Source organism: Mastomys coucha, unplaced genomic scaffold (assembly GCF_008632895.1).
Source record: "Mastomys coucha isolate ucsf_1 unplaced genomic scaffold, UCSF_Mcou_1 pScaffold20, whole genome shotgun sequence".
Taxonomy (NCBI): domain Eukaryota; kingdom Metazoa; phylum Chordata; class Mammalia; order Rodentia; family Muridae; genus Mastomys; species Mastomys coucha.
This window is the reverse complement of record NW_022196903.1, coordinates 31,683,961-31,708,793: the sequence shown is the minus strand read 5'-3', so window position 1 is coordinate 31,708,793 and position 24,833 is coordinate 31,683,961. Positions and strand designations below refer to the sequence as shown.

The 24,833-nt window shown below is 37.6% G+C and overlaps 1 protein-coding gene and 1 long non-coding RNA gene across 2 annotated transcripts in view; one reads left to right on the top strand and one right to left on the bottom strand.

The window, feature by feature from the left end:
• LOC116098731 overlaps nucleotides 1-15,079 on the bottom strand; it is a 54,780-nt gene extending 39,701 nt beyond the window's left edge. Inside the window, exon 1 of the long non-coding RNA XR_004121928.1 lies at nucleotides 14,971-15,079. This is a non-coding gene — a long non-coding RNA (uncharacterized LOC116098731). The remainder of the gene's footprint in view (nucleotides 1-14,970) is intronic.
• The window catches only part of Ptn (pleiotrophin), a 90,219-nt gene that overhangs the window by 53,235 nt on the left and 12,151 nt on the right, over nucleotides 1-24,833 (top strand). Inside the window, exons 2-4 of the mRNA XM_031381540.1 lie at nucleotides 14,994-15,110; nucleotides 16,024-16,197; nucleotides 19,620-19,781. Of these exons, the coding sequence (XP_031237400.1) occupies nucleotides 14,996-15,110; nucleotides 16,024-16,197; nucleotides 19,620-19,781 (451 nt within the window). The 5' untranslated portion in view covers nucleotides 14,994-14,995. The remainder of the gene's footprint in view (nucleotides 1-14,993; nucleotides 15,111-16,023; nucleotides 16,198-19,619; nucleotides 19,782-24,833) is intronic.

Genomic DNA, 24,833 nt, shown 5'->3' with positions numbered 1-24,833 from the left:
TAGCTGTTATCAACACCTTTAATAATGTGGAAATTATTTAAAAGGAGAAGCAATCTGATAGACCCCATCTTTAAAATGTACTGTACTGTAAATCTTTTTTAGATACAAATCCTATAAAGCTTTTAAATTTGTGAATTATTTTGTCCCATTTAACCATCACTGCCTTTACAAGTTGTATAAAATATATTTGTGTGTTACATAAATATGTAATATGTATATAAAGCCTTTTGGATGCCATCATTAAACAACTTCTAATTAATGGGTTAGAATTTTAAGAATCAATTTAGGGCTACTTTTCTTTCTATACTCGTTGGGGGAAAACATATACATTCTGCTTGTTCTCAGATTAATTCTCAAATGACCCTAGAGAGAAAAAGAGTCTATGTCATCCAGATAATCATTGGTAAGGCTTACATTAGTAATTAAGCTTGGGCTATGAGCTATATTGACTATAGCCTATGAATAAGTCACATTTTAAAAGTCCTCTGGGAAATGTCAGTTCAAAGAAGTGTGGTAAGCAGAGGAATTCTGAATGTAGAATTCTAAGAGTACAGGTAGAAAATTTTTACTAGCAAAGCAACAAATTTTGCCCATCATTCAGGGGAAAAATTAACTTATTCAATATATTGCTTTGTAAATACATCACCAGATTAGTATTATAATATATAAAGTGAGATAGCTGATATTTTCTTGTCATGAAGCATGAGTATCAATACATAATAAATAACAAGTATTAATTAGAATGCTAGTAAATTAATCCCCATCTTCACTATTAATTAGCTATATGGTTTGAGTTTTTCAGTTTGTTACATCTTTCAACCTTATAGTTAGTTGAGTAAATATTAGCAATGCCTGTCATGTTTATATCAGTGTTTGGATGAGCAGGGTAAAAGAAGACCATTTAATAAATAGACATAGCTATTGATTATTCGTTTCTGTAATAAATGGAAAAACAAGCCAGGCAGTGGTGGCACATGCTTTAATCCCAGCACTTGGGAGGCAGAGACAGACAGATTTCTGAGTTCAAGACCAGCCTGATCTACAGAGTGAGTTCCAGGACAGCCAGGGCTATACAGAGAAATCCTGTCTCAAAAAAAAAAAAATAAATAAAAAAAAAATTGGGAAAACAATTATAAAAAGAAAATCATATCTATAGGGTTTAAAATATATCAGTTCTTCCTATTTTCTTTGTCTATTTTCTCAAGAGAGTCACAACAGATCTATATATTTATTACCCAGTACACTAATTTAACAAGCATTTATACTAGGGAAATTGCTGATTATAAATGGCTTTGTGAAAAAAAAAAAAGACTTACTTTTGAAGGTTATATGACTCCCTTTTGCTTCCTCTGTGGGAATTTCATTTATTTACCTAAAATTGAGCATGATATCATATTACCACTCTAAGTTGTCATGATCTTTGAAATGAGAATAAGAATCGCTTCTAAAGATCTCCATGTAGGCTGCTGCCAGGTATCACAAAACTACAGGAGCTGAGGCTTCAGCAACCATAAATATTGGGGTTAATGTAGGGAGCAGAGGGCTATGCCGTTGACTTCAAAGATTTTCAACAAGTTTACCATATGTTTCGTTTTTATAAATGTAGAGTCTACATTCTTTCTTGTCTTGCCAGTTATACAATGGCTTATTAGTGTGTTTCTTGAGGATGTCAACTGACATAAGGGACACTAGTATTGTGAAGGTTATAAGTGCTTCCTTCAGGACAAACTGTGTTATCAGGCGTTATGTGTCTATCACTTTCAAGAATAATTTTCCTTTAATTTTATGTAGATACCAACATCCTTGGGTATAACATCCATCTTTCTTTAAATGTATTGCACACTTGAAAACTGGATAGTCAAACTGCAGAATTTACACCTGTAATTCAAAAGATAATGAATAAGAACCCAAGAGTATCAGCAATGTGCTATTGTTGCATTGGGTTTGACTAGTCAGTCCATCAAATGTCAGTGTCCTCAGCGATTGTCAGCAGATTAGGTGCTTTCCTGGCAATAGGAGTAGAAAGATTATACAGCTGTTTCTTACCTACATGTAGTTGCAAGGTTTATTAGCTATTATTTAAAAACATCACCTTATGGTAGTAAGAAGATGCTAAGATCCAGGTTAGCAACCATTACAGTTTAGAGCTGAGTTAGAATTAGTACACGCAGGATGATAATCTCTAATCCATTAGCAGGTGGCTCCCTGCCGTCCCAGAGACAGCGGACACATTATAATCAGAGTTAGTTCTCTATTTAACTGCCTTTCCATGGCTTGCCAGGAGGTCAGCCTTATTCCTCTATGAAAAAACAGTTAATGAAGATTTTAGATTTCAGTTTGACATAAAGAACTTTCCAACACTTCGTGTACCTCAGAAAAAATGTCGGGGGCTGAATTGTCAGTTTGTTTTGTTTTCCACTTATGTTCCATTTGCATATATTAAGTGTATGCTCAAGAAACCCTTCCTTGATCCTTAAGAGTCACTGTAAATAAGTTGGTTGTGACATTTTGTAGTTATCTTGTTAACTCCTGATTGATTTACTTCAAGTCAATGTTGTTTACCATTCAGATTATTATTATTATTGAATCTGTTGCCAATGTGATTCCAGATTTATCCCAATTTCAATTACCTGCACATTGAACCAGAACTCTTTTAATGTTGTCAGTCCAATCATTAATGGCATTTTATAGTACGATTCATTTCTATTAATCTCCTCAAGTTTAAGTTTTTCGAGGATGTAGTCATCTAAGTTCAATTGTTTTATTTTATAATTATAAAATACAGAATTAACTATCACCCTGAGGTGCATATGATAAGAACACTTGTCAAGTCATGTCCTCAAACCAAGGTACCCAGAAGCAATAATGTAATTGTTATTTCGACATTTTCTCATTAACTAAGCATTGTTTGGTACAAGTGAACCCTTTTGATCTCTTTGTTATTCTTCACTAATTTCCAATGGTCATTTTAGACCTAAGCCTGATTATTTCTAAGGAGGAAGAGAGGTCAGTGAATGGGAACATTTGATGCTCCCAAAGTAAGAATGAAAAAGACTCAATCCCTTTCTTCAATGTGGAAACTGTCCTTCTGAGTCTCCAACAGGACCAGGAAGAGGCTGACTCTCCCATACCACGTGAGGTCTAATGTCAATGCTCAAATAGGTTTACCAGCTCTGCACACAGAAGATTCTTTGGTGAAAGGAGACTGAGTACAGCTATGCATGGGAGAGAGGAGGATGGTAGAAATGAGGTCCATATGACCATGTATGCAGAAAGCAACAATTGGGTGTTTCTAAAGAACAGTGTGAGTAATTAGACTTACCATCCTTTAATTGCTGTTCTAATTTTTAACGAATCTCATTTCTATTCAGCATACCAATTTTTTCTTTTTTTTTTCTTTTTAGTAGCTACTTTTCACTGCCATTGCTGAAAGGATGAGGAGGAATTCAGGGAATGTGGGAGAGATGGTGGGTGGGGATCAGCACTCCTACCTAACTACTGAGATGACCCACTTTTAAATGGACCCATTGTACTCTGACTACAGATGTCAGTAGGTCCCTAATGAAGTAAGTTTGCCAGGTTTCTAACAAGATTTTCCTCTTTCCCAAAGCAACGCTGCATACTCAATGAAGCCTTTCCTTGAATTCTGTTCTTCTTCTCCTAGTTCTTTATTTTTGTAGTCAATGAGCTCAGCCTTAAATGAAAGCTAGAGTTGTATGAACTGAATCAGCTGGAAATAGCCACTGAAAGGCGTGCAAATCAAGAATGGCAAGGTCCAGCTCTTCCGTTCCTGAAGCAGAGGCTAGCTTCAGTCCAAAAGGCTCCCTGGGCAACTGTTCATTTAGTCTAAGGTTTTGTTCCTGGTATGGAACCAGGCATTCATAACCCAGTGTTTGCCAGCTAAACTAAGGAAGTGCACTTCGTATCCTTACCTTGTGGTGCCTCAGTACTCATCTGGAACCTTCTTAGTACTGTGGGAACTCTTTGGGAAGGGGTTTATAGCTATTCATAGAAGCATAGAAGTGATTTTAGGTGGTCTTGATAGGAAGCATCTACTTTGGTACCAATGATGCTAAGACTGTTCACAGACAGTACATATATAAATTCATCCCTCCCTCTTGGTCACATCTTTACACACACAGACACATACTTGGGGTTTATAAAGTTATTTGTAATTTTTTAATACTTCATTTGTCTTATGTAAGAAAGATTTAGTTAACTTGTAAAGTTTGAAGAGCAGATACCAGTTTAATGAACCACTATTATTTTCAGATAGCATCAATTTAGACAGGTGCTTCTTGGCTGTTGATGCAGCAGAGTTTTGGTGGTAGAAGAGCCTAAAGCTAATCAGTGTGGCATTGGGGAAGTCTTTGAGAACTGAAAAGGTGTAAGAGAAATGATTACCCATGAGTCAAGAGGACCAAGTGCCAAGTAAGGGAGCTTATGTTATTAAAACTAAAAGAAAACCTTCAAGCCAGTCTTCTAGGAAGCGCTGAAGAAAGACATAGGGCTTTTATTACAAAATGAATGGTCTAGGAATATCTCACTGTTTCTTCCAATGATTCAAAGAGGTCTAGGCATTAGATATATATGTCTATATAGAGCTTTAAAGAATGCTTTACATGTCTATCAAGGTTACTCAGTGGGTAGAGTTGCTTGCATGCAAGCCCCGTAGCTTCAGTTTGATTCCTGGATCTGCTAAAAAGCCAGGAGACAACCGTTTCCTGATAGCTGTCCTCTGACCTCTACATACTTAACCTTGGCATTTATGTGCTTGCATTTGTGTGAATGCACATTCATGCAAACACACATAAAGAAATAAATCAATATTTGAAGGAAGTTTTGCTCAAAGTTGCTGGTCAAATGAAACAAATTATGAAGAACATTTCTGTCCAAGTCTTAGTGTAGACCTCTTCATGGTTTTTATAGGGAAATACCAAGTTATTAGAGTAAGTGATTTACTGATTATATTGTAGATGTTTGTATATTCTAAGGAAATTTTTCTTTGCTAGCTTGGATAATGACTATAAATCAAGTTTATCATTCATCTGTATAAATTCTAGAAGACAAAACATATCACCTATATACTGCAGTATCAACCAGCCTGCTCCAGATAAAACATCTATATGAGCTATAAAGAATAACTTGCTTACTCACAGATGGGCACCAAAGGATAGCACAAGCTTAGAATTCATGGCGAGCAAGTCTCACAAAGCTTGCCACATTTGTCTAGGACAGACACAGTTTTGTCTATGTGCATTTCATATTACACTGCATCTGGGAGTCCCCTAAAGCCCACTCTACCTTGGGTTTTATAGACAACTGGACTGTTGAAGCTAATGTACTGCAGGGCCTTCTGTTCTAAGAGGGATGGGACCAGAGCCTGCCTCTTTTTGGTCAGTTCTTCCTTGTCTGAAGATGTTGTATTACTTAACAGCTCTCCTAGAACTATGAATGAGAAACAGTAAATAATGCCGCTAAAGCCATCCAGGGTCTTGACGTCATACTTATTTACCTTTCTGAAGTAATGGAATATTTTCTATCAGTCAACCAACACATTAAAATTCCTTTGTGAAATTCTTCCCACATGGATCATTTTTAGTAGTTATTGATCTTGCATCAGGTGCATAGGAGCTTTTCCTGTGTGTTGGAGCATGCTGCTGCCCGGAGAACTCCCTGCCTCACACACATCACTGATCCACAGTATGTAAGATCCACAGTATGTATTCTTAATCTTTCCCCAAATGCAAGATAGTGTTTAATGCTATTCCTTTGCTTAGTGGCATGCCAGTGAACTTGAAAATCTGCATGCTGTTTTGTTAATTATGTTTTTAATTGAGTCACTTCGCCCGAATGAGCAAAGTCACCAGCAATTAGAAATGTCGCCTGAACACAGTAGTTTGTAAAGCTGTAGTGAATTGTTTTGGAATAACACAAAAGCACAGTAGCACTCTTGGCAGTAATCTTTTCCATTTGTAGTTGAGGTTACATAATTCGGAATATGCTCTCTTACTGAGCTAGGCTGCATGAGTACAAAGTCGGGTTTTCCATCAACCTGAAGCACTTATTCATGACTTGTTAATAAAAGCAGCTCTGTGTCCAGATAATAATGATTCTACTTTTCAGTACTTTCCTTTGCTTTTCAATGTCCCAACTTAAGAAAGGTTATTCAAATTTCCCACAAGAGACATTGCCAAGAATATTAAATTATATTTTTAAATTCATAAACACATGATTTTTAAAAGCACTTTGATATCTCCCAAACAATATCAGTTTTAGTCATTGCCAGTCTCCCTGGGGCAGTTTAATCTCTATTGTGTGCTCCTAGCCACGCTTTATTGTAACCACATTGCATGGTTGAATATTTTGCAAATGCCATACTGACACATCGCTTATACGGTGCTTTTGCCTCAAGTTCTCTTCAGGTCCTTTCTTCTTCATGTAGAAAGTTGCAACTTTTATCTCTTGTAAAAATAAATGTGTAAGTATGTAAACTAGTAAATAAAAGATTTTCCAACTCTCTACCACATTTTATCCTACTGAGAAACATGACTAAATCTGGGCCTGGGTACTCAGAGAAGACTGTTCACTCATTTACCACAGGGAAACATCTGGATCACCCATTTTTCTTTTCTCCACACCTTGCAAGACTATTTTTTGAGGAATCTATTTTATATCCGCTGTTCATATTCTCACATAGTACATGCCTACTTCATATAGAGGCTATAAAAACTGGTGGACTAATGAGAGTGTCATAAAATATCACACTCTCTAACAGGTGCATAGCTGGCAATGAAATAGTTCAGTCCAAGAACTCTATATTTTTAGGATATTGGTTATATTAAATTAAATTACTGCATCATGTATCAGTTCAATCAATATGCACATAGTTAGAGGGGGTTTGCTGCTGAACTCACCTCTATGCTGTGTGTTCTGTACTCATACCTGGGACACTTCCTTGCAAGACTTAGTTTTAAATAAGTAAGTTCAAGAAGGCTGGAATAGGGCTGGCGAGATGGCTCAGCGGGTAAGAGCACCGACTGCTCTTCCGAAGGTTCAGAGTTCAAATCCCAGCAACCACATGGTGGCTCACAACCATCTGTAATGAGATCTGATGCCCTCTTCTGGTGTGTCCGAAGACAGCTACAGTGTACTTATTCAAAATAATAAATAAATCTTAAAAAAAAAAAAAAAGAAGGCTGGAATAAATGATGACTTAGCAATATCATAAGCTAATTTATAAGACAGTAAGACTCCAGGGAAATGGCCTGATCTTTTTACAATAGACCAATGTGAAGCTAATAAAAATGATAAGAAAGGTGACCAAAGAATAAGGAAAACTACAATCAAAACAATAAAAATCTCCTTTAGGAACAAATTCTCGAGTATAATATAGGAAGCAACAAAATAACCATTCCATAAATTTGTAAAGCATAAAGATAAAAGAAGGGTATTATATTTGTCTAACAGGCTTCTGACTTACAATAAACCAGTCTTAACAAGGTCTGCACTTCCCAAGCACCATGGGGGCAATAGATTCAATAGGCTTTAAAAATGAGAAATAAGACATATTTTAGCTCCTCTTGAAGAAAAATATTGTGCTCTGCACATCCCCTGGGATGTGTTCTCATGTGTCTGCATTCTACCTCCAGACTTCAGTGTGACTTCCATGGCCAGCATGTATCATGATTCTACAGACCTTGCCCTCTGGGCATAGACTTATAATTAGCAAACAAGAACAAAACTTTAACAAGTTCATTTCTGTACTACAGAAAAACTAACCCAGGTGAGCAAACAGGTGTGTGTGTGTGTGTGTGTGTGCGTGCGTGCGTGCGTGCATGCATGCGTGTGCGTGCGTGCGTGTGCGTGTGCGTGTGCGTGTGCGTGTCCGTGTGTGTGTGTGTGTGTGTGTGTGTGTGTGTGTGTGTATGTATGTGTGCTTTAGATGCACAATTAGTTGGCACAGTGGCTAGCAGGTTCTTTTTTTCACTTATTTACTTTACCTATAAGCTATATTCTGTTTACTAAATGTATTTCTTCTTAGATTGAACAGTCATGGGAGATCATGCCTGTTCTGCCTGCTTCATTTCACAGATTTTGTAACATGTGACTATGGCATTCAGGGGTTGTATGTCATCAAAGTATCTAGACTAGGCACGGGACAGTGAGTCCCAAAGCAAAAGAACATAAGATGACTTAGGCAAAGACTTCAGAGAGGGTAAAATTGTTGGACTCAACCATGCTAGTTGATCAAGTTCAACCAGGTAGACAGATTTGGGGAAGAATTTATTACATGGAACAGCACAGACATGGGTAGATTATAATATTGTAGGGTTAAAGAAGTATAATACTTCCTTCTAGCTAAAGATATATTGATGGTAAGAGGAGAGATGATAATATGGGAGGGACACTCATATTAAGTGAGAAGAAACTTTTGATTTGGTCTGGGAAGCTTGGCTTCAAAGGAGGACATTGTAAAAGAAAATCAGAGAGGAAAGGTGGTGGATCAGGAGACAGGATAACATTAACTAGTTATAGGAACACACCACTGGCAACATTGGTTAAAGACAAACTGATAAGAGGGATGCAGTGTAACACAGAAGAATACAGAGAAGAAAGATACAGTGAATATGTTGTGTGCTAGATGTTGTGTGACTCTGTCTTTAGGTAAACATAAATAAATGTTTAACCCCAGATAGAGAACCAATGACAGATTCAAATAAGAAAGCAAAAATGCTGAATTTGTTGAACCAATGAGTTTGACTGGGGTTACTTACAAGAATATAGAGGAGCCATCACTGTCAGGAGCAGAAAACATACTCAAAGATACCTGCATAACCCAAAAGTTTTCTATGAAAACTGGATTGCACTGCACATATTCCAGGCAGCTCAATGGGCTTGAAAGACTCCTTTCCAGGTATTTAGATTGATCTGAGCCTCTTCTTAAAAGCTTGACTGATTTACCTTGTCTTCTAGACAGCTTTGCTGGTCTCTTTTTCAGGTGGCTTGGATGGTCTCAGAGTGTATTTCAGCAGTCCTTACTGTTTATAGTGATGTGGTAAGGGTGGAGCCTAGTGTGTCTGCTAGGTTTCAGGGACTTCCAGAATCTTTTTAATTGTTTACTGTCTGAGCTAAAGAATGTTCTCTGCAGAATGAACTGTTTCATCTCCCTTTAAAACAGTGGTTATCAATCTATAGGTTGTGGCCCCTTTGGGAGATTCACATGCCAGATATCCTACATATTAGATATTTGCATTATGATTCATATCAGTAACAAAATTATAGTTATAAAGTAGCAATGAAATAACTTTATGGTTTGTGGGTTACCACAACATGAGGTACTATATTAAATGGTCACAGCATTAAGAAGGTTGAGAACCATTGCTCTAAACTCTTAATTGTTCCTCTACCCAATTATAGTAGATAGACATTAAAATGCTCATGAAGAAACTAGAAAATTCTAAAAATGTAAAACTAAATCTCTACTTTTGGGATCACATAAGATAAAAATAGTAAAGGAATAGCACAGACAATTTAAGCTATTTGACTCATCTGATCCAACAGATAATTAACAAATATACCTAGATATCAGTCGTATTATAAAATAAATATCAAATATTATTTATCAAATGCATGCTTCTGGGCACTTAGAGCTAAGTTTGACAGAGACAGCAATTTTCAAGAAACTTATACACTCTGTTAAGACTGATAGGAGTCAGAGCTGAAAGGCTACATGGTTTTAGTCTAAATGAAATTCTCGGTATTTTACCAAATCAGAACCCATGACAGAAATTTCTGTGATATTTTATCTAAATAAGTACATGGATGTCCTATTTTTTTCTTTAGAAAGGTAAACACTACTTAAATCTATAATATGTTTAGTTTGTTTTAATTTTGAACTGTTATGTTTTTTATATTTTACTAGTTAACTACTACTGAACTAATTAGTGGATAACTTAGGGAAATTTAGTGATTCAGAGATTTCATTAGAATCAGGAGAACAAGGTCCAAAAGGAGGCATGGGTTAGGATTAGGGTTAGCATTAGAAATGGCAAATTGTTCAGTCCTCAAAATCATTCTGGGAAGGCTCCTTCATCCAGTTTTTAATTTTCACCTGGATGGAAGAATATTGAATTAGACCTAAATCCATAATTACCAAAATTCAGAATCTGGGATACATTGATTAGATGGTTTATATTTTCTAAGAATGTAAGAAGCAAGAACTAGAAATCAATGGCTGGTAATCATGTACATTAAAAACAAGTTAAAAGGTATTCAGATTTTTAAAATTAGGTAGGCTTAAATATATTTCAATAAAGCCCTCATACTATAAACGGAAAGAATTTCTCTTTTACTTCCTGAGAGATGAGCTGTATTTGGGACAAGGAACATGCAAAGTACCTTGATGTTCCTGGAAAAGTGTTCTATTTTTATAAAGATTCACTCAGGTAGTATGTGGTTTTGCATGATTTTCAATGTCTTGTATTTTATTTTATAATTTACAAGATATCCTATTTCTTAGGAGTTAAGGCAAATTGACCACAACATATCTAGTATAATCTACAGACATACAGGTGCATTTTTAACTACTTGATGATCACTTTTATTTACAATACATGTCTGGGGAGACCAATGATCATTTCTAGCACAGTATCTATGTACAACATATCCTATGATCCAAGGGGCTAAAACATTATTTTAGTTTAAAAATGAACTCCTCTGTTTTAAACTATGTTTCTGTGACTTTTTCAAGACCAAAGTTTTAGGAACAACTTCCCAGCACTTGGGGCTCTTTCTGTATTAGATACTTCACATAAAAAAATGGAAGAGGAACGTCTTTCCATGTGGAAAGGCATAGGATATAACTGTAAACAGAGCTATTTTCTTCACTTCACACAAGTTCAATTGCATTGATATAGCTGCTGATTTTCACCACTGAGCTCTGAACTCAAAGGATATACCATGAGTTAAGTTCCCTGAATTTTTATTATGCTTCCAAAAAGTAAAGCAGGATAAATTTGGGTCCCATGAAGTCTGAAGTAGTCATTAGTTGATTTTAATTAAATCATTTCTCTGACTCGTGACATTTTGTTTGCTTTTGCTTTGATATAATACGCAAAATGCCAAGTTTGATGCTTACTATATTTTTTCAATAAAATATAAGAGCATTTTGTATTAAACTTTTCAACACCATGAGAGACAATTAAAATAGCTTAAAGAAGGAAACATTTCTATTTCCTCACAGCTTCAATGTTTTAGTCTGTGTTGGAAGGCCTTGTTGTTTTGGGACCAAGGCAATACAGAAGCACGTCTGTTCATCTCACAGAGGTGGGCAAGCAGAGAGAAGTAGCACAAAGAGACTGGATAACTGTTCAAATGCATGTTTCTAGTGACCTGCTGCCTCAATAAGGCTCCACCTTCTATAGCTCTACTGTCTCTTAATACTCTATCCAATATTTTAATTTTATCCATGGATTAAATTACTGATAAGGGCAGAACTATTCTAACAGTATACTCACTTCCTCGATGCCCTACTTGCTAGAGTTGGGGACCAAACCTCTAATTCATAAAGGATACTTTTTTTTAATAGGCAAACTATAGAACTGTAGAGGTAAGCCATGCTGATAATGGGATCCCTAGTATTTTGGATTATCTCTATGTCTATCCTACAGATTTTGTGGTAAGTGTCTCCAGCAGTTGTTTTATTAGCCGCCCTACTACTTACTCTCAATATTTTGATATCAAAACCAGTTCCACTGGTTGTTATATTCTGACTTGCTCAAAGACAATCTGAAAAACATTACTGGTGACATTAAATTTTGAATACAAAGTTCTGCCTCCAGATGCTATACTACCTTTTATAAACAAGGATACATTTTCTGGTATCCTTGCCTATTTTTACACCAGATATTGCCACCTTCAAAATCCTATATTCCACTATAATGCTTTAGGAAGGAGGATCTTCTACACATTCTAATTAGCCCTGTTTCAGAAGAAGAGGTAAAAAGTGAATGCTTTTCCACCAATTAGTTCCTTTATTTGTCATTGAGTTTCAGGATTCATTGAGATAACTCAACAGTATATTACTACATTCTAGCATCCATTTATGGTAGTCTTCAATTTGTTAACCACAGTGAATTATGTCTGTCAGGTCAAATATAATAAAGATGGCAGAAGGTGGTAAGAAAGAAAGACACTTCTCAAAAGAACTTGGGCCAATTTAGTAAGTTTTATCCTCCCATTGTTTCTTTTTCTCAGTGTGAAATGTAATTACCCACTTCCCTAATTGCTTTGTGTGTCTGAGGGGGACTTGTTTTTCCTTCTGCAGTCATCTGGTACCCAGCATGTTGGAGAACAAGCAGAGTTAAACTATATGTAGGGAGAGCTTTTGGTTTTATTTGATGCTGATGATAAACAGTCAACTCTGCATATCCCACATGCGAGCTGTTATCTGCATAATTACTCATGCATCTATGTACCAGGAAGGTGCCAAAAGTTAACTGAGTATTGTTTGGAGCACTCAAATGGTATTACTACTAACTACTGTTGGGTGCACTTGGGTAATTTTAATCATTCCAGTTCTTTTACTCTTCTTTCAAATCCTTATTCTTTTTACACTCCCATAAAAGCTAAGACAGTACAATATCAGCTTAGTCAGAATGACTTTTGGCCTCTTCATCAGCTACATTTATTAAGACCGGGGAGGATCATCACTCACTGCTTGGTTAGAAAGTTTTCTCCAGAGTTCGTCTTTCTCAGTGGGAATTTTCAGATTCTCACAACAATCTACATCATAACGCTATATTTAAGGTAGTTTTTAATCCATGAAAGTGAAATCTAATTTGAAATAAAATTGAAAAGCCATTAATGAAACAGTTAATTTGCCTCTTAAGAATTCTCAGAAGTTTCACCACAGTGCTTAGGCACTTCAAGAAGGTACCTTTGGGGGGAAATATAGTTTCTGGTTGGTGTAATTTTAAAGGTTTTTTAATATCAGAGGGAAAAGAGCATCATAGAAGTGCATGGGACATTCATTTCTGAGCACTCTGACAAGCTTGCAAATCAGTGAGTCTAGTCATGAGATGTGGACTCAGTTCAGATTTTCTAGGAGCACTTCAGTGAGACTGTCACCCCCTTTTGGAAGAACAACATAGACTGGCTGACCACCCAGTTCCCCCAGAGTCTAAACTACCAACCAAGGAGTGTACCTGGAAGGATTCATAGTTCCAGATACATGTGTAGTAGAGGATAGCCTTATCTGACTGCAATGGGAGGGGAGGCCCTTGGTCCCAGGAAGGTTTGATGCCCCAATGTAGGGGAATGCTAGAGTGGTGGAGAGAGAGAGTGGATGGGTTGGGGAGAACCCTCATACAGGCAAAGGGGAGGGCAGATATGGGGTGGGGTGGTGGTGGAGGGGTAACCAGGAAGGGGGATATCATGGGATAGAGGGTTGACGGAGGGGTAACCGGGAAGTGGGATATCATTTGAGATGTAAATGAATGGAATGATTAATAAAAAAAAAATTGAAAAAAATAAAGTTTTCCATACCACAAAAAAGTACCCAGCATTAGGAAGAGCAAAGCTGCCAATACCAGATTGTAGATGGGGATGGGAATGGTGCTGAGTAGCTAAGTATGGTTCATGTTAGTTAATTTTAGTTTCAGGTGGAATATGTTTATTCACACTACTGAATCCAGTCATTGATATTGATAGCAAAATAGAAGATTCTATAAGTGACAATTCTAGCATCATGGAAATTAGTATGAGCTTAGCAACCATGGTCTCTCTCTCTCTCTCTCTCTCTCTCTCTCAACCATGGTCTCTCTCTCTCTCTTTCTCTCTCTCTCTCTCTCTCTCTCTCTCTCTCTCTCTCTCTCACACACACACACACACACACACAGAGAGAGAGAGACAGAGACAGACAGAGACAGAGACAGAGAGAGACAGAGACAGATAGAGATTCAGAGAGACAGAGACAGAGAGACACAGTGTTTTATTGTTCACTAAAGAAATTATAAAATAAAACTAGTCTATTACCAGTCTTGGAAAAATATGTCACATGCTAACAAAGGCCAAAGATTATTTCTGCACTTTCATGTGACCTATAAAACACCATTAATACAGAAGATGGAGGTAAATGGCTGTCAGGCAAGTTTCTATAGTCAATTGCTTCCTTGGGGATGTTTAGGCAGGGTGATCATCTTGACAGATGGTAATCACACATGTCTTTAAGTTTAACAGGGATCTTCCTAGTGTTATCTAGGGATTTTGACTTGTGTGAGGTGTGGAGTATTTCATATTTTGAGCAAGTGTAATCACTGTTCCCTAGATCTGAGGAATTAATGGGACTTGAGTAAAGTCAGTTTATAAGTTGATAGTTTCATAGCATGCTAGCTCTATTTCTGTGTTTCACTTTAATGAATAATGGGATAATGGTACTAATGTTAGATATAATCATGGAGAGAAAAGGATCAGAGATTCAGCTCATTGCCAAATGTACCTAAAGATAAAAAATCCAGCCCATGCTATTGTAGACCATCCTTGGCCATGACCGTTCTGACTATAATGCCATGACTATAATGCCATGACTATAATGCCATGACTATAATGCCATGACCGTTCTGACTATAATGCCATGAGTGTTTCTAGGAAGTGCCAAACAACCTGAAGATGGTTGTAGCTGTTATTACCAAGTGATGCAAACAGCAAGACTGGGTTTGGGCTCTGCTTAAGATTTGCTTTGAAGTTCTCTTGCTTTAACAAGTCCAGTGTCATATCTAACAAATGAAGAATGTTTCAATATTCATGTGAGAGACTATGCGACTTATTGCTTTGTACAGCTGTTGGTGAGCAATAATAAAATTATGCTTGCAATAATTGATAGTTTTTTAAAATCTAGTATTCCAGAAGCTTCACATAGAGTGCTTCAGCAAGGAGTGGGATCTTCAGCCTGACTTAGGTAGAAATTACCTTTCTCTTTCTCTTCATCCCAGAAATGTCGTCCCAGCAATACCAGCAGCAACGTCGAAAATTTGCAGCTGCCTTCCTGGCATTGATTTTCATCTTGGCAGCTGTGGACACTGCTGAGGCCGGGAAGAAAGAGAAACCTGGTAAGTAATGGATTCATAGAGAGATGCTTCACAGGGCGATACCCGTGAGGCCATGACTAGATCATACTTATGTAGACCAGCTCCCTGCCTAGTCCTTCCCACCATTTCTAACTTCCTTTCAATAATTTAGAGAAATGCTAAGTGAGACTTGTCTTATGTTATCCCATTATGCTTATGAATGACTATGCTGCAGCTGGCTGTGTGGCTGGGGTTCTGGCTTAGTCTGTAACCTAAATCATATTTCTATTATGTCATTTTATCTACCAGACAAAACCAGACCCATCCATTTGCAATGAAATTGCTAGTCTCACAACTATCACTTATAATAGACATTCCTCCTCTTTTTCAAGAATGGGTTAGAACTTTTTAGTTTTACAGAAATATTTGTTTTTATAATATGTAATACTCTCATAGGTTCCATCGGTGACACGCAAGTCCTCAGATTCCATCTGAAGGGTGTCACCCAACCGTTTGTTTCTGCATTCAAACACCTGAGGAGTGAACTTAGGAGGAAGAAGGTTTTATTTCCCTTAGAGTTTCAGAGATGTCAGTCCATCACAGCTGGGATAGCATGAGTAGAAAAGCTCATGTCGTGGTGTCTAGAAAGCAGGTAGAGAGAAGGTGCTTCCACTCAGAAACAGTTGTTTCTAAAAGCAAATGCCAGTGACTCACACACATGATTTAGTACCCTTAGTTCTGTCCCTAGCCCCTGGGTTTCCTTTCTCTCTCTTATCCATGCGTTGACTTGATCATTGAGAAGACATCTATCACACCCCTACTGTCTTATGGGAGAATGTAGGTAGAGGTAAAAATCCTAGATTCCACAATTGAGGTGCTGAGGAATGAACTTAATCATGGCTAGGAGTTCAGAACAGTTCTGGATGGTGATGGATTTTCGTTTCCTTCTTTGCAGAAAAAAAGGTGAAAAAATCTGACTGTGGAGAATGGCAGTGGAGTGTGTGTGTGCCCACCAGCGGGGACTGTGGACTGGGCACCCGGGAGGGCACTCGCACCGGCGCCGAGTGCAAACAGACCATGAAGACTCAGAGATGTAAGATCCCTTGCAACTGGAAGAAGCAGTTTGGAGGTCAGTCTCACCCTGTGCTCCCATTGCTTTATGAAATAGTTTGGAAATTTTCTATCAAAAAAATTTCCAAGGCCACCTAATGTTTATATTAAATTAAATAAATTTATTTTCTTAGACACCAGGTGACCAGAAAGCTTGTCCCTCCAATTCAGCACTAATGATATCGGGGGTTGGATTTTTTTGTTGTGTGTGTTTGTTTTTGTCTTAGACATTGTAGGATACTTAGCAACATTTTTAGCATCTACCATTTTTTTTCTCATAGTGCAACTCACTTTACCAGCCAGAAAGACTGACTCTCTTGATGTCATTTGGAGTCAAAAATGTTAGTCGTTAAGAATCATTGCTTATACAGGGATAAAGTATGCACTGGTACTCATTTACCTAGTAATGGTCCCATCCCGCTCCATCAAATTCCCCACTTCACTCTCTACTTTCCCTTTTTTGTGTTCATCCTTCTTCCTCGTGTCCCTTGTGATGATCCTTTCCTTTAATCCCTTCCCACCCTCCATATATGTTTATAGATTCTCTCACTGACTTCAACAGGCCCTGACAGAGCCAATGTTAATAGACTTTTGTCCCATTAATTCTAGTCATTTCCATGCTGTTCCAATCTGTTTACTTGATACAAGTTCTCTCAACACTTCCAATTTTAATTCAAAAATCAATATTTTTATCTTTAGCTATTATTCAACATTTCCCACTTTTAATTATCTGCTTTCATCTACATCAGTGGTTCTCAACTTGTGGGTCTCTACCCCTTTGGGGATTGAACATCCCCTTCGCAGAAGTTGCCTAAAGCCATCAGAAAACTTAATAGTAGAAAAATTACAGTTTTGAAAAAGCAACAAAAATAATTTTATGGTTGGTGGGGGGTCACCACAACACAAGAAACTGTATGAAAGGGTTGCAGCATTATGGAGAGTAAAAACTATTGATCTACGTACAAGCATGTGCTGTATACTGTGTAGTGTTCATGTGCATTTGCATATTTGTGAGTTTAGGTACGTGTGTATGGGTGTATGTGTAGCCACCAGAGGCTGGTGTTGGAGGTTCTTTCTCGGTTGCTCTCGTCTGTTTCTGAAGCCTGATCTCTCTAAGTTTCTGAATCTGGAACTAAGTGATTGCACTAGTAAAGGTAGTAAGCCGTCCCTGTCTCTGCCTCCAGAACGCTGGGTTCACAGGTGGTTACCATACCTGCTAAGCTTTTTAGGTAGGTTCTGGAGATCAAACTTTGATCCATCGTGTGCATGAGGCAATCCCTTCATCCCATGATTCATCTTCTCCTATCCCTTTAATATAATTCCTTATGTTGTGATGACCCCTAATCATAAAGTTATTTTTGCTGCTACTTCATAACTGTAAATTTTCTACTGTTTTTTTTCTTGATGCTGCTTCTTGCTTTTTTGTTTGTTTGTTTGTTTTGATGTTTTTTAATTAGTTATTTTCTTTATTTACATTTCAAATGTTATCCCCTTTTCTGGTTTCCCCTCTGCAAATCCCCTACCACATCCCCCCTTCCCCTGCTCACCAACCCACCCACTACTGCTTCCCTGTCCTGGCATTCCCCTGCACTGGGGAGCCTTCACAGGACCAAGTGACTCTCCTCACCTTGATGTCCAACAAGGCCATCCTCTGCTACATATGGGGTTGGAGCCATGGGTCCCTCCATGTGTACTGTTTGGTTGGTGGTTTAGTCCATGGGAATGCTGGGGATAGAATTTTCTACTGTTATGAATCATAATGTAAATATTTGTGTTTTCTGGTGGTCTTAGGTGACTGCTATGAAATGGTTGTTCAACCCCCAAAAAGGTCAAGACCCACAGGTTGAGAACCACTGACATAGATGAATATATAGGATAGTACTCCTATCCCAATTAAAAAATCCCAAATGGCTTTCCTTTCTACATAGCATACTTTGTAGTGTTTTTCTTGGCCACCTTGGAACATAATGGCCACAGTTTCCCACCTATGCTATGTAGGACACACCATGGCCTAAATGTGAGTGAAGATGGAGAACGTCTACTCAACATGTAGCCTGACTTCCTCTGTAACTCAGGAGTCCATTTTTATGAATGTCAGTAACTGACATAAAGACCATAAATTTCTTATAAATTAGACTTTAAATAGTATGAGGCAGTGTTAAGATTCACTTATAAAAATTGTTATAAGATGTATCTTAAAGGACTCATACTTGAACATCTACAAAAGTCTCAAAAATCAATATAGAATCAAAGCAAACAAACAGCCATAAGTAGCCAGGAAGGAATTTAGTAAGCTATATTAACAGACATGTCTTTTGGGGAGAATATGTAGTAACAAATAGACACTTGGAGATAATCAATTTCTTTGTCCAGTTAAGGAAACAGAGGTTGAAATTCTGGCGATGTATTACTATATGCCCATCAGAATGGTGGATTGAAAGTCTATGATGCTAAAAGCCAGTGAAGATGCAGAGATGCTAGGTGATGGGTTTATTGTCAGTGGAAACAGAAAATAGCAAGCTATATTAAGAAAGAACATTACTTTTGGGAAGGGTTGTTTGTTATATGTTTATATGAAACTAAATATTAGTTGACTTCAGCATGTTACTCATTAGTTTCTTCGACTTTTTTTCTAAGAGAAAATAAAACATGTTTTTCCAAAACCCTGTGTATGAATCTATAGTATTTGCATTTGTGTATATATTCTAGCCAAAAACTAGAAGCAATCTAGGCATCTTTCATCTGGTAAATGGATAAATAAACTTTGATATATCTATATCATAGAATTTTACTTATATGTATAAAAGTATATACTATTGATTTATGTAACTTAAGTTGGTTGCCTGAAATTTATGCTAAGCAAAGAAATAGCTAGTCTCAGAGCTGGAGAGATGGCTCAGTTGTGAGGAGCATCTGTTGTTCACCACTCACAACTATCAGTACTCCAATTCAAGAGGATCACTTACCATCTCCTAGACTCCATGGGTAACAGAGTAGCTAGTCACAAACCTTCACATAGTTTTACATTTCCCTTTATAGAATTGAAAAATGCTGGGGAAGAGATTTGTGGTTGTAAGGAGTTTAGGCGATAAGAAGGCTAAGATAAGGTGACACCCACACCCCTTACACTGGGATCATGTATATTAATGCTGTTGTTCATATGCATTCACACTGATAGAACTATACATGTTCATGCATATAAAACTGAAAAAGTCTCACTACACTCTTGGAATGTCCTTTTTCACATGATAGACCTATAGTTATTCAAGGTACAAAAATTAGGGGAATTGAGTGAAGAGTGTATGGAATTTCTTTGTGTTATTTCTCATAACTTCATGTACCATAACTTAAATACAACCAGTTAACATCAAAACTGTGTCCTTACTGTCACCATGATGAGCTTTCTTAAGGATTTTCCTTTCATTGTGTTGTATCTTTTAGCTGAGTGCAAGTACCAGTTCCAGGCTTGGGGAGAATGTGACCTCAATACCGCCTTGAAGACCAGAACTGGCAGTCTGAAGCGAGCTCTGCACAATGCTGATTGTCAGAAAACTGTCACTATCTCCAAGCCCTGTGGCAAACTCACCAAGCCCAAGCCTCAAGGTAAGAAGCTGTCTTTCTGACAGTCTCACTAGACTGACAGACTCAGGCAGACTCCAGAGATTCTCAAAGAGAAGGTAAAGAGAGTTACTTTAGGACAGTAATTGAATAATGCCCATTGGCTGAGATACTTTGAGGAGGTAGTCTCTGAGCTTAAGTGGAAATTCTTTGCATACATGAACAAGAATACAATGGAATGCCTTAGCAAAACATGGCAGTTAAGAGGGCTGTTGTTTGGATAACTAACATCTGTTATTCTAAATTTTAAATTGGGACAAGATAAATAAACTTATGTAGTTCATAATACAGAAAACTTTAAATCAAACCTCTCCCAGACTATTTATGAGATAAATTTCACAGAATCAGGAACAATACAGTTTATATTTCTTATGTCCACTACATAAGATGGTAAGTTTTATATATTTTGTACTCATTTCAGAGACTTTACATGCTTGAGGTATTTCAACCTTCCAAGCTCATTCATCATAGAAGTCTAAAACTAATATATACACACATATATACATACATTCATATATATATGTATATATATATATATATATAGAGAGAGAGAGAGACAGAGACAGAGACAGAGATAGAGAGACAGAGACAGAGAGACAGAGACAGAGAAAGAGCACTTGTTTCAAGAATGCCAGGTTCTGCATTCATGCTGGAGATGGTAAAGAAGACCAACATAGCCATGGTTTCATGCCAAGAGGTGGTGAATCCTTTCAATTCATGGGTATGATGGATTGAATTCTGTCTCTCCCAAATCTCTATTTTCAAGTCTAACCCCGACCCATATCTCAGAATGTGACTATATTTATAAGTATGGACTTTCAAGAGATAACTAAGTTCAAATGAGGTCATAGGAGTGGGTCCAAATCCAATATGGTTGATTTTCTTATAAGAGGAGATTAGGAAACAGACACCCTCAGTGGGAGAGTCATCCAAGGACACAGGAGGAGAAGTGCCAGCCGCAGAGAGAAGAAATCAGGTCAGTCCAACACTTTGATCTCAGACTTACAGTCTCTAGAATTGTGAGGGAATGCATGCCTATTATCTTTGCTGCCCGTGCTGTGGTTCTTTGTGTAGCTCCCCTTGACAATTCATGGCATAAGCATCAATGAAATCCAAATTAAAATACCCCCTTGACCTCTCCTTGTACTTGACTCTCAAAATAAACTTGAAAATTCATCCCGTCAGATTCATTGTAAGGAGAAATTCAGATAAATGCTGGTGGTTAGCCAAAATAAGAAAAAAGAACTGCCCCCAGAAGCTGAGAATGGCTGGTGGCTTGTACTGATGACAAGAAGGGTTTCTTTCCATATGCCAAGTTTTTCATCTTTTGATGGAGTTGGCAATGGAAAGGGCCACCTCCAATCTCAGGATGGCTGGGTATTGTGAGACCTCAGATGCTGGATCTGAGGGTTTGGCTGCCTTCCTGGGGAGCTTTAGTGACTTTCTAAGCATGACATACCTAGCCACAACCAGCTAAAAAGCAGGAGCCATTTTCAGAAATGGAAGAGTTCAGATATTCAGTCTTTAGATTGACTCATTCAAAGCAGCAATTGAACCAATGTGGCACCAAGAGAGACTTGAAAGGGAGAGAACTTGAGGAGTTCTCTTTGCTCCAGCACAGTGATTCTTTGCCCGGATTGTGTTCTAGAATTTTCCATGACAACATAAAAAATTTCCACTGCGCAGTCTTTAATCAGACCCACCAGATCACCATTGTTTCTATAAGGATGAATGATTCTTAGAAAATGTTGTTACATGGTTAAAATTGAAAAGTTTTCATGTTCCAGTATGAACTCCCCTGACAGAGATGATGTCCATATACACACCATCCCTGTGGTAGTGTAGGAGAGGAAATGCAGATTAATAAAAGAGGAGGAAAAGTCAGAAGGAGCCCAGGGTGATAGTGAGGTAATGAATATAAAAACTGTCAAAAAAACCTTAATAGTTCACAACTGAAAAGAATTCTTATGGATATTCAATAAAGATAATAGAAGGAGCCTCCATTTTAGTTGAACTGCTTTTGATATTTCAGTTATTTTCCTTTTTATAACCTAGTGATTGTCAATGACTTAATGGTTTTACCACATGAAAATACCTCAGGTAGATAGATGTTCTGCAAGGTTTATTCATATTAAATAATGAAGGCTAGTAACTAACTTAACATGGATTAGCCTGAGTGTATCTCCTGTTTCGGAATTCCATTTTAGGCATTTTATAGATCATAGGCCATCCAAATATAATTTTCCCCTTGCCCTAACAGGCCCTTGTTAAAAATAATCATTTTTTTCCATGTAAAACAGTGAAAAATTTCATAAATGTCATTTTTGCACTACACAGTCTGCACAAATAATAAATGTTACTATACAAGATGAGAGAGGGAGATGTGGAAGACTGGAGATTTTTCAAAAAATGGGATATACAAACACATTCCTTGATGTGATTTTTTTTAAAAAAATAAAATGCAACCAGTGCCACTTGGGAATTATATATTTTCGTACTGTTTCCCAAGTAATAGTACATCAATACTGCAGCCTCCTCTTTTCTGTATCTTGAGTCTTGAGAGAGATCATTTTCTTCCGGTGTTGGAGTAGCAGGTACTACTAAGTCAGAGCATCCATGGTCATTATCATGATTATTCTCCCTCTTGACCATTGCTCTTGGTACTGTACAGGTACCATCTCATAAGATCCCATGTAGCAGTATTAGAGAGGAGACAGACAGACACCAGTCCTTTCCCAGTGGTGTATCTCTCAGGAATAACAGAATCAAGGTTTGGCAAGCTCTACATCTGTACTCCTTTTTTTTTTTTTTTTAACCTGCTCACATGTTACGGAAATCATAGTAATAGGAATCTAGTACTAAAGTTTATTTTTTCTTTGATCTAAGAGAGATCAAGCTCTGTAGAGCCTCATGCCAGAGGGCTAAATGAGAGAAAATATGTGCCCCTCCACACACAGACATTATTTGGAAGAGTTCTGGAAAAGATCAGGTATAGAATGAGTGTCAGGAGAATCAAGGCCTGGCCTATTTTGGTTTTCAGTGTATCAATTGTGCCCTGAGCAAGAAATATACCTAATAGATGATTAATAAATATTCACATGGTAAATATATGCTAAAGTGGAGAAGGCTCTGCTCATGAAGCCCTCCAGAGTGTTGTGGAAATATCAATATTTCTTTACCAAAGCATATTCTAACATAGTATAGTATAAATGACTGTTTTCCTTTACTCAGCAAAGCATAAGTCATCAGTCCTTCCTCTTATTTTAATTCAGTACAGCAGAGAGCAGTAAGAACTCACTAGTTTTAAATGGGAACTCTGATAGGAGCCCCCTTCCTCATTTAATTTGAATCTCAAAGCAACTCTGAGCAATAGCATTTATTTATCCTAAGTGTTCCGAGAAAGTGCATGCTCAGATAGGTTCATTGGCTGTGCCAGAGGCCCCATAACTTGTAAACCATAGACCGGGCACTCGGGTCATCTTCAGATAGTATGGGAGATGCCGTCTTTGTCCTTGCCACTTCAGTTACACCGTGCCAATTCCCATCTTGTCAACTCATGAAACGTTTAACATGTGAGGTATTCTCTTTTCTGTCTACACTCATAAAATGGGAGAGGGTCTTCTGGGAAGTGGCCTATTATCTGATCTAGCCTCTATGTAACAAGTCAATATAGCAAAAAAATTGAGAGCTCAGCCACGGCCATCCCATCTGGAGTCTAACAGCAGGGGCTGGAGTTCCAAGTTTTGTTCTTGTTTGTCTTCTGGACAGGTTTCCTTTTTGTTTTTCATATGTGAGACTCACCTGAAAGGGACTTTTTAATAACTTTCAGACTTTTCCAAATAAATGGCATAAGATATTGTGGTTTTGTGGAGAACTGGTGATCATTAAAACACATTTAATTATTTCAAATATTTGAACCTCTGAGCTTATAGCCTTAGTCCCATCTCTGTCATCGAACGCACAGTCAAGGTCTGTTTGGTCTTGTTTCCATTTCTTTAAACTTTCTTATACTTTAGTTCAGAAAATGCTCATGGGTTAATATGAAGACTATGTAACTAAATTTCAAAATGGAACATGGTTGTTGATAGGACTTTGAACACTCACTACTAAGTAGACAACAAACTGGACACTCTCTTTGAGACCTGACCATTGCTAATAAGGTAAAAGTTTAGAATAGCTGATTAGAAAAAGAAAGAGATCTAGAATGTCTTGAGTTTCCATTTCCATCTGAACAATTGCAAAACTATTAATTATCACATTCAAGCAAGAATTGTGTTAAAATTCATTCCAGCTCAAGCCAGCCTCTTAAAATGTAGAAAGGATACTAGCTGCTGCTCTGTCAACATTATGCAAATCCCATCCTTCAGGCTCAGCCCACAATCTCAATGATACAGGGTATCTTCTTGAATCTTATTATTTAAGAATTCCCACATTTGCATGTGGAGAACTCACTTAACCCAAGAGAACTTCCTTTCGGCATATCCAGAAGAAGAGAGAAGCAACAAGGGGAAATGAATGTTACATAAAATGGGTATCATTTTCCTAGGGTTCCAGCCAGCCAGCGTTGCTTTGAGAACCTCTAGGGTTAATTGGAACTTAGCTAATTATTACCAGCCTTGCAGTGAAGACCCAGGGAATGAATCTATTGAATATTAAAGCTTTTATTTGTTTAGGAAACAAAACCATTTTAATTAATGAAGGTTAATTTAATCAGGAAAAACCTGTGTCTTCCAGTGATTTTAGGTGCTTCAAAATCCACACCAGTTGGCTAAGCAGAAGGGAGATTTTTCAAGGGTATTATATAGTTCAAAGACTCTCCAGGAGACCAACGGAACTGGCTTGGATAATGCAAGGCCAGTAACAATGCAGCCAAAAGCAACAGATTCAGGGAAAATATCTCATCACCCCACATGTGGTTGTTTTAGCAAAATCCTTCTGCTGATATTAACCCTTGCTCAGCACATGCAATGCAGTAAGTCAAAGCCCGAAAGCTCCTCTTTAGCTCTCTCACCAAACCAGACCCTTCTACTTCCTTTT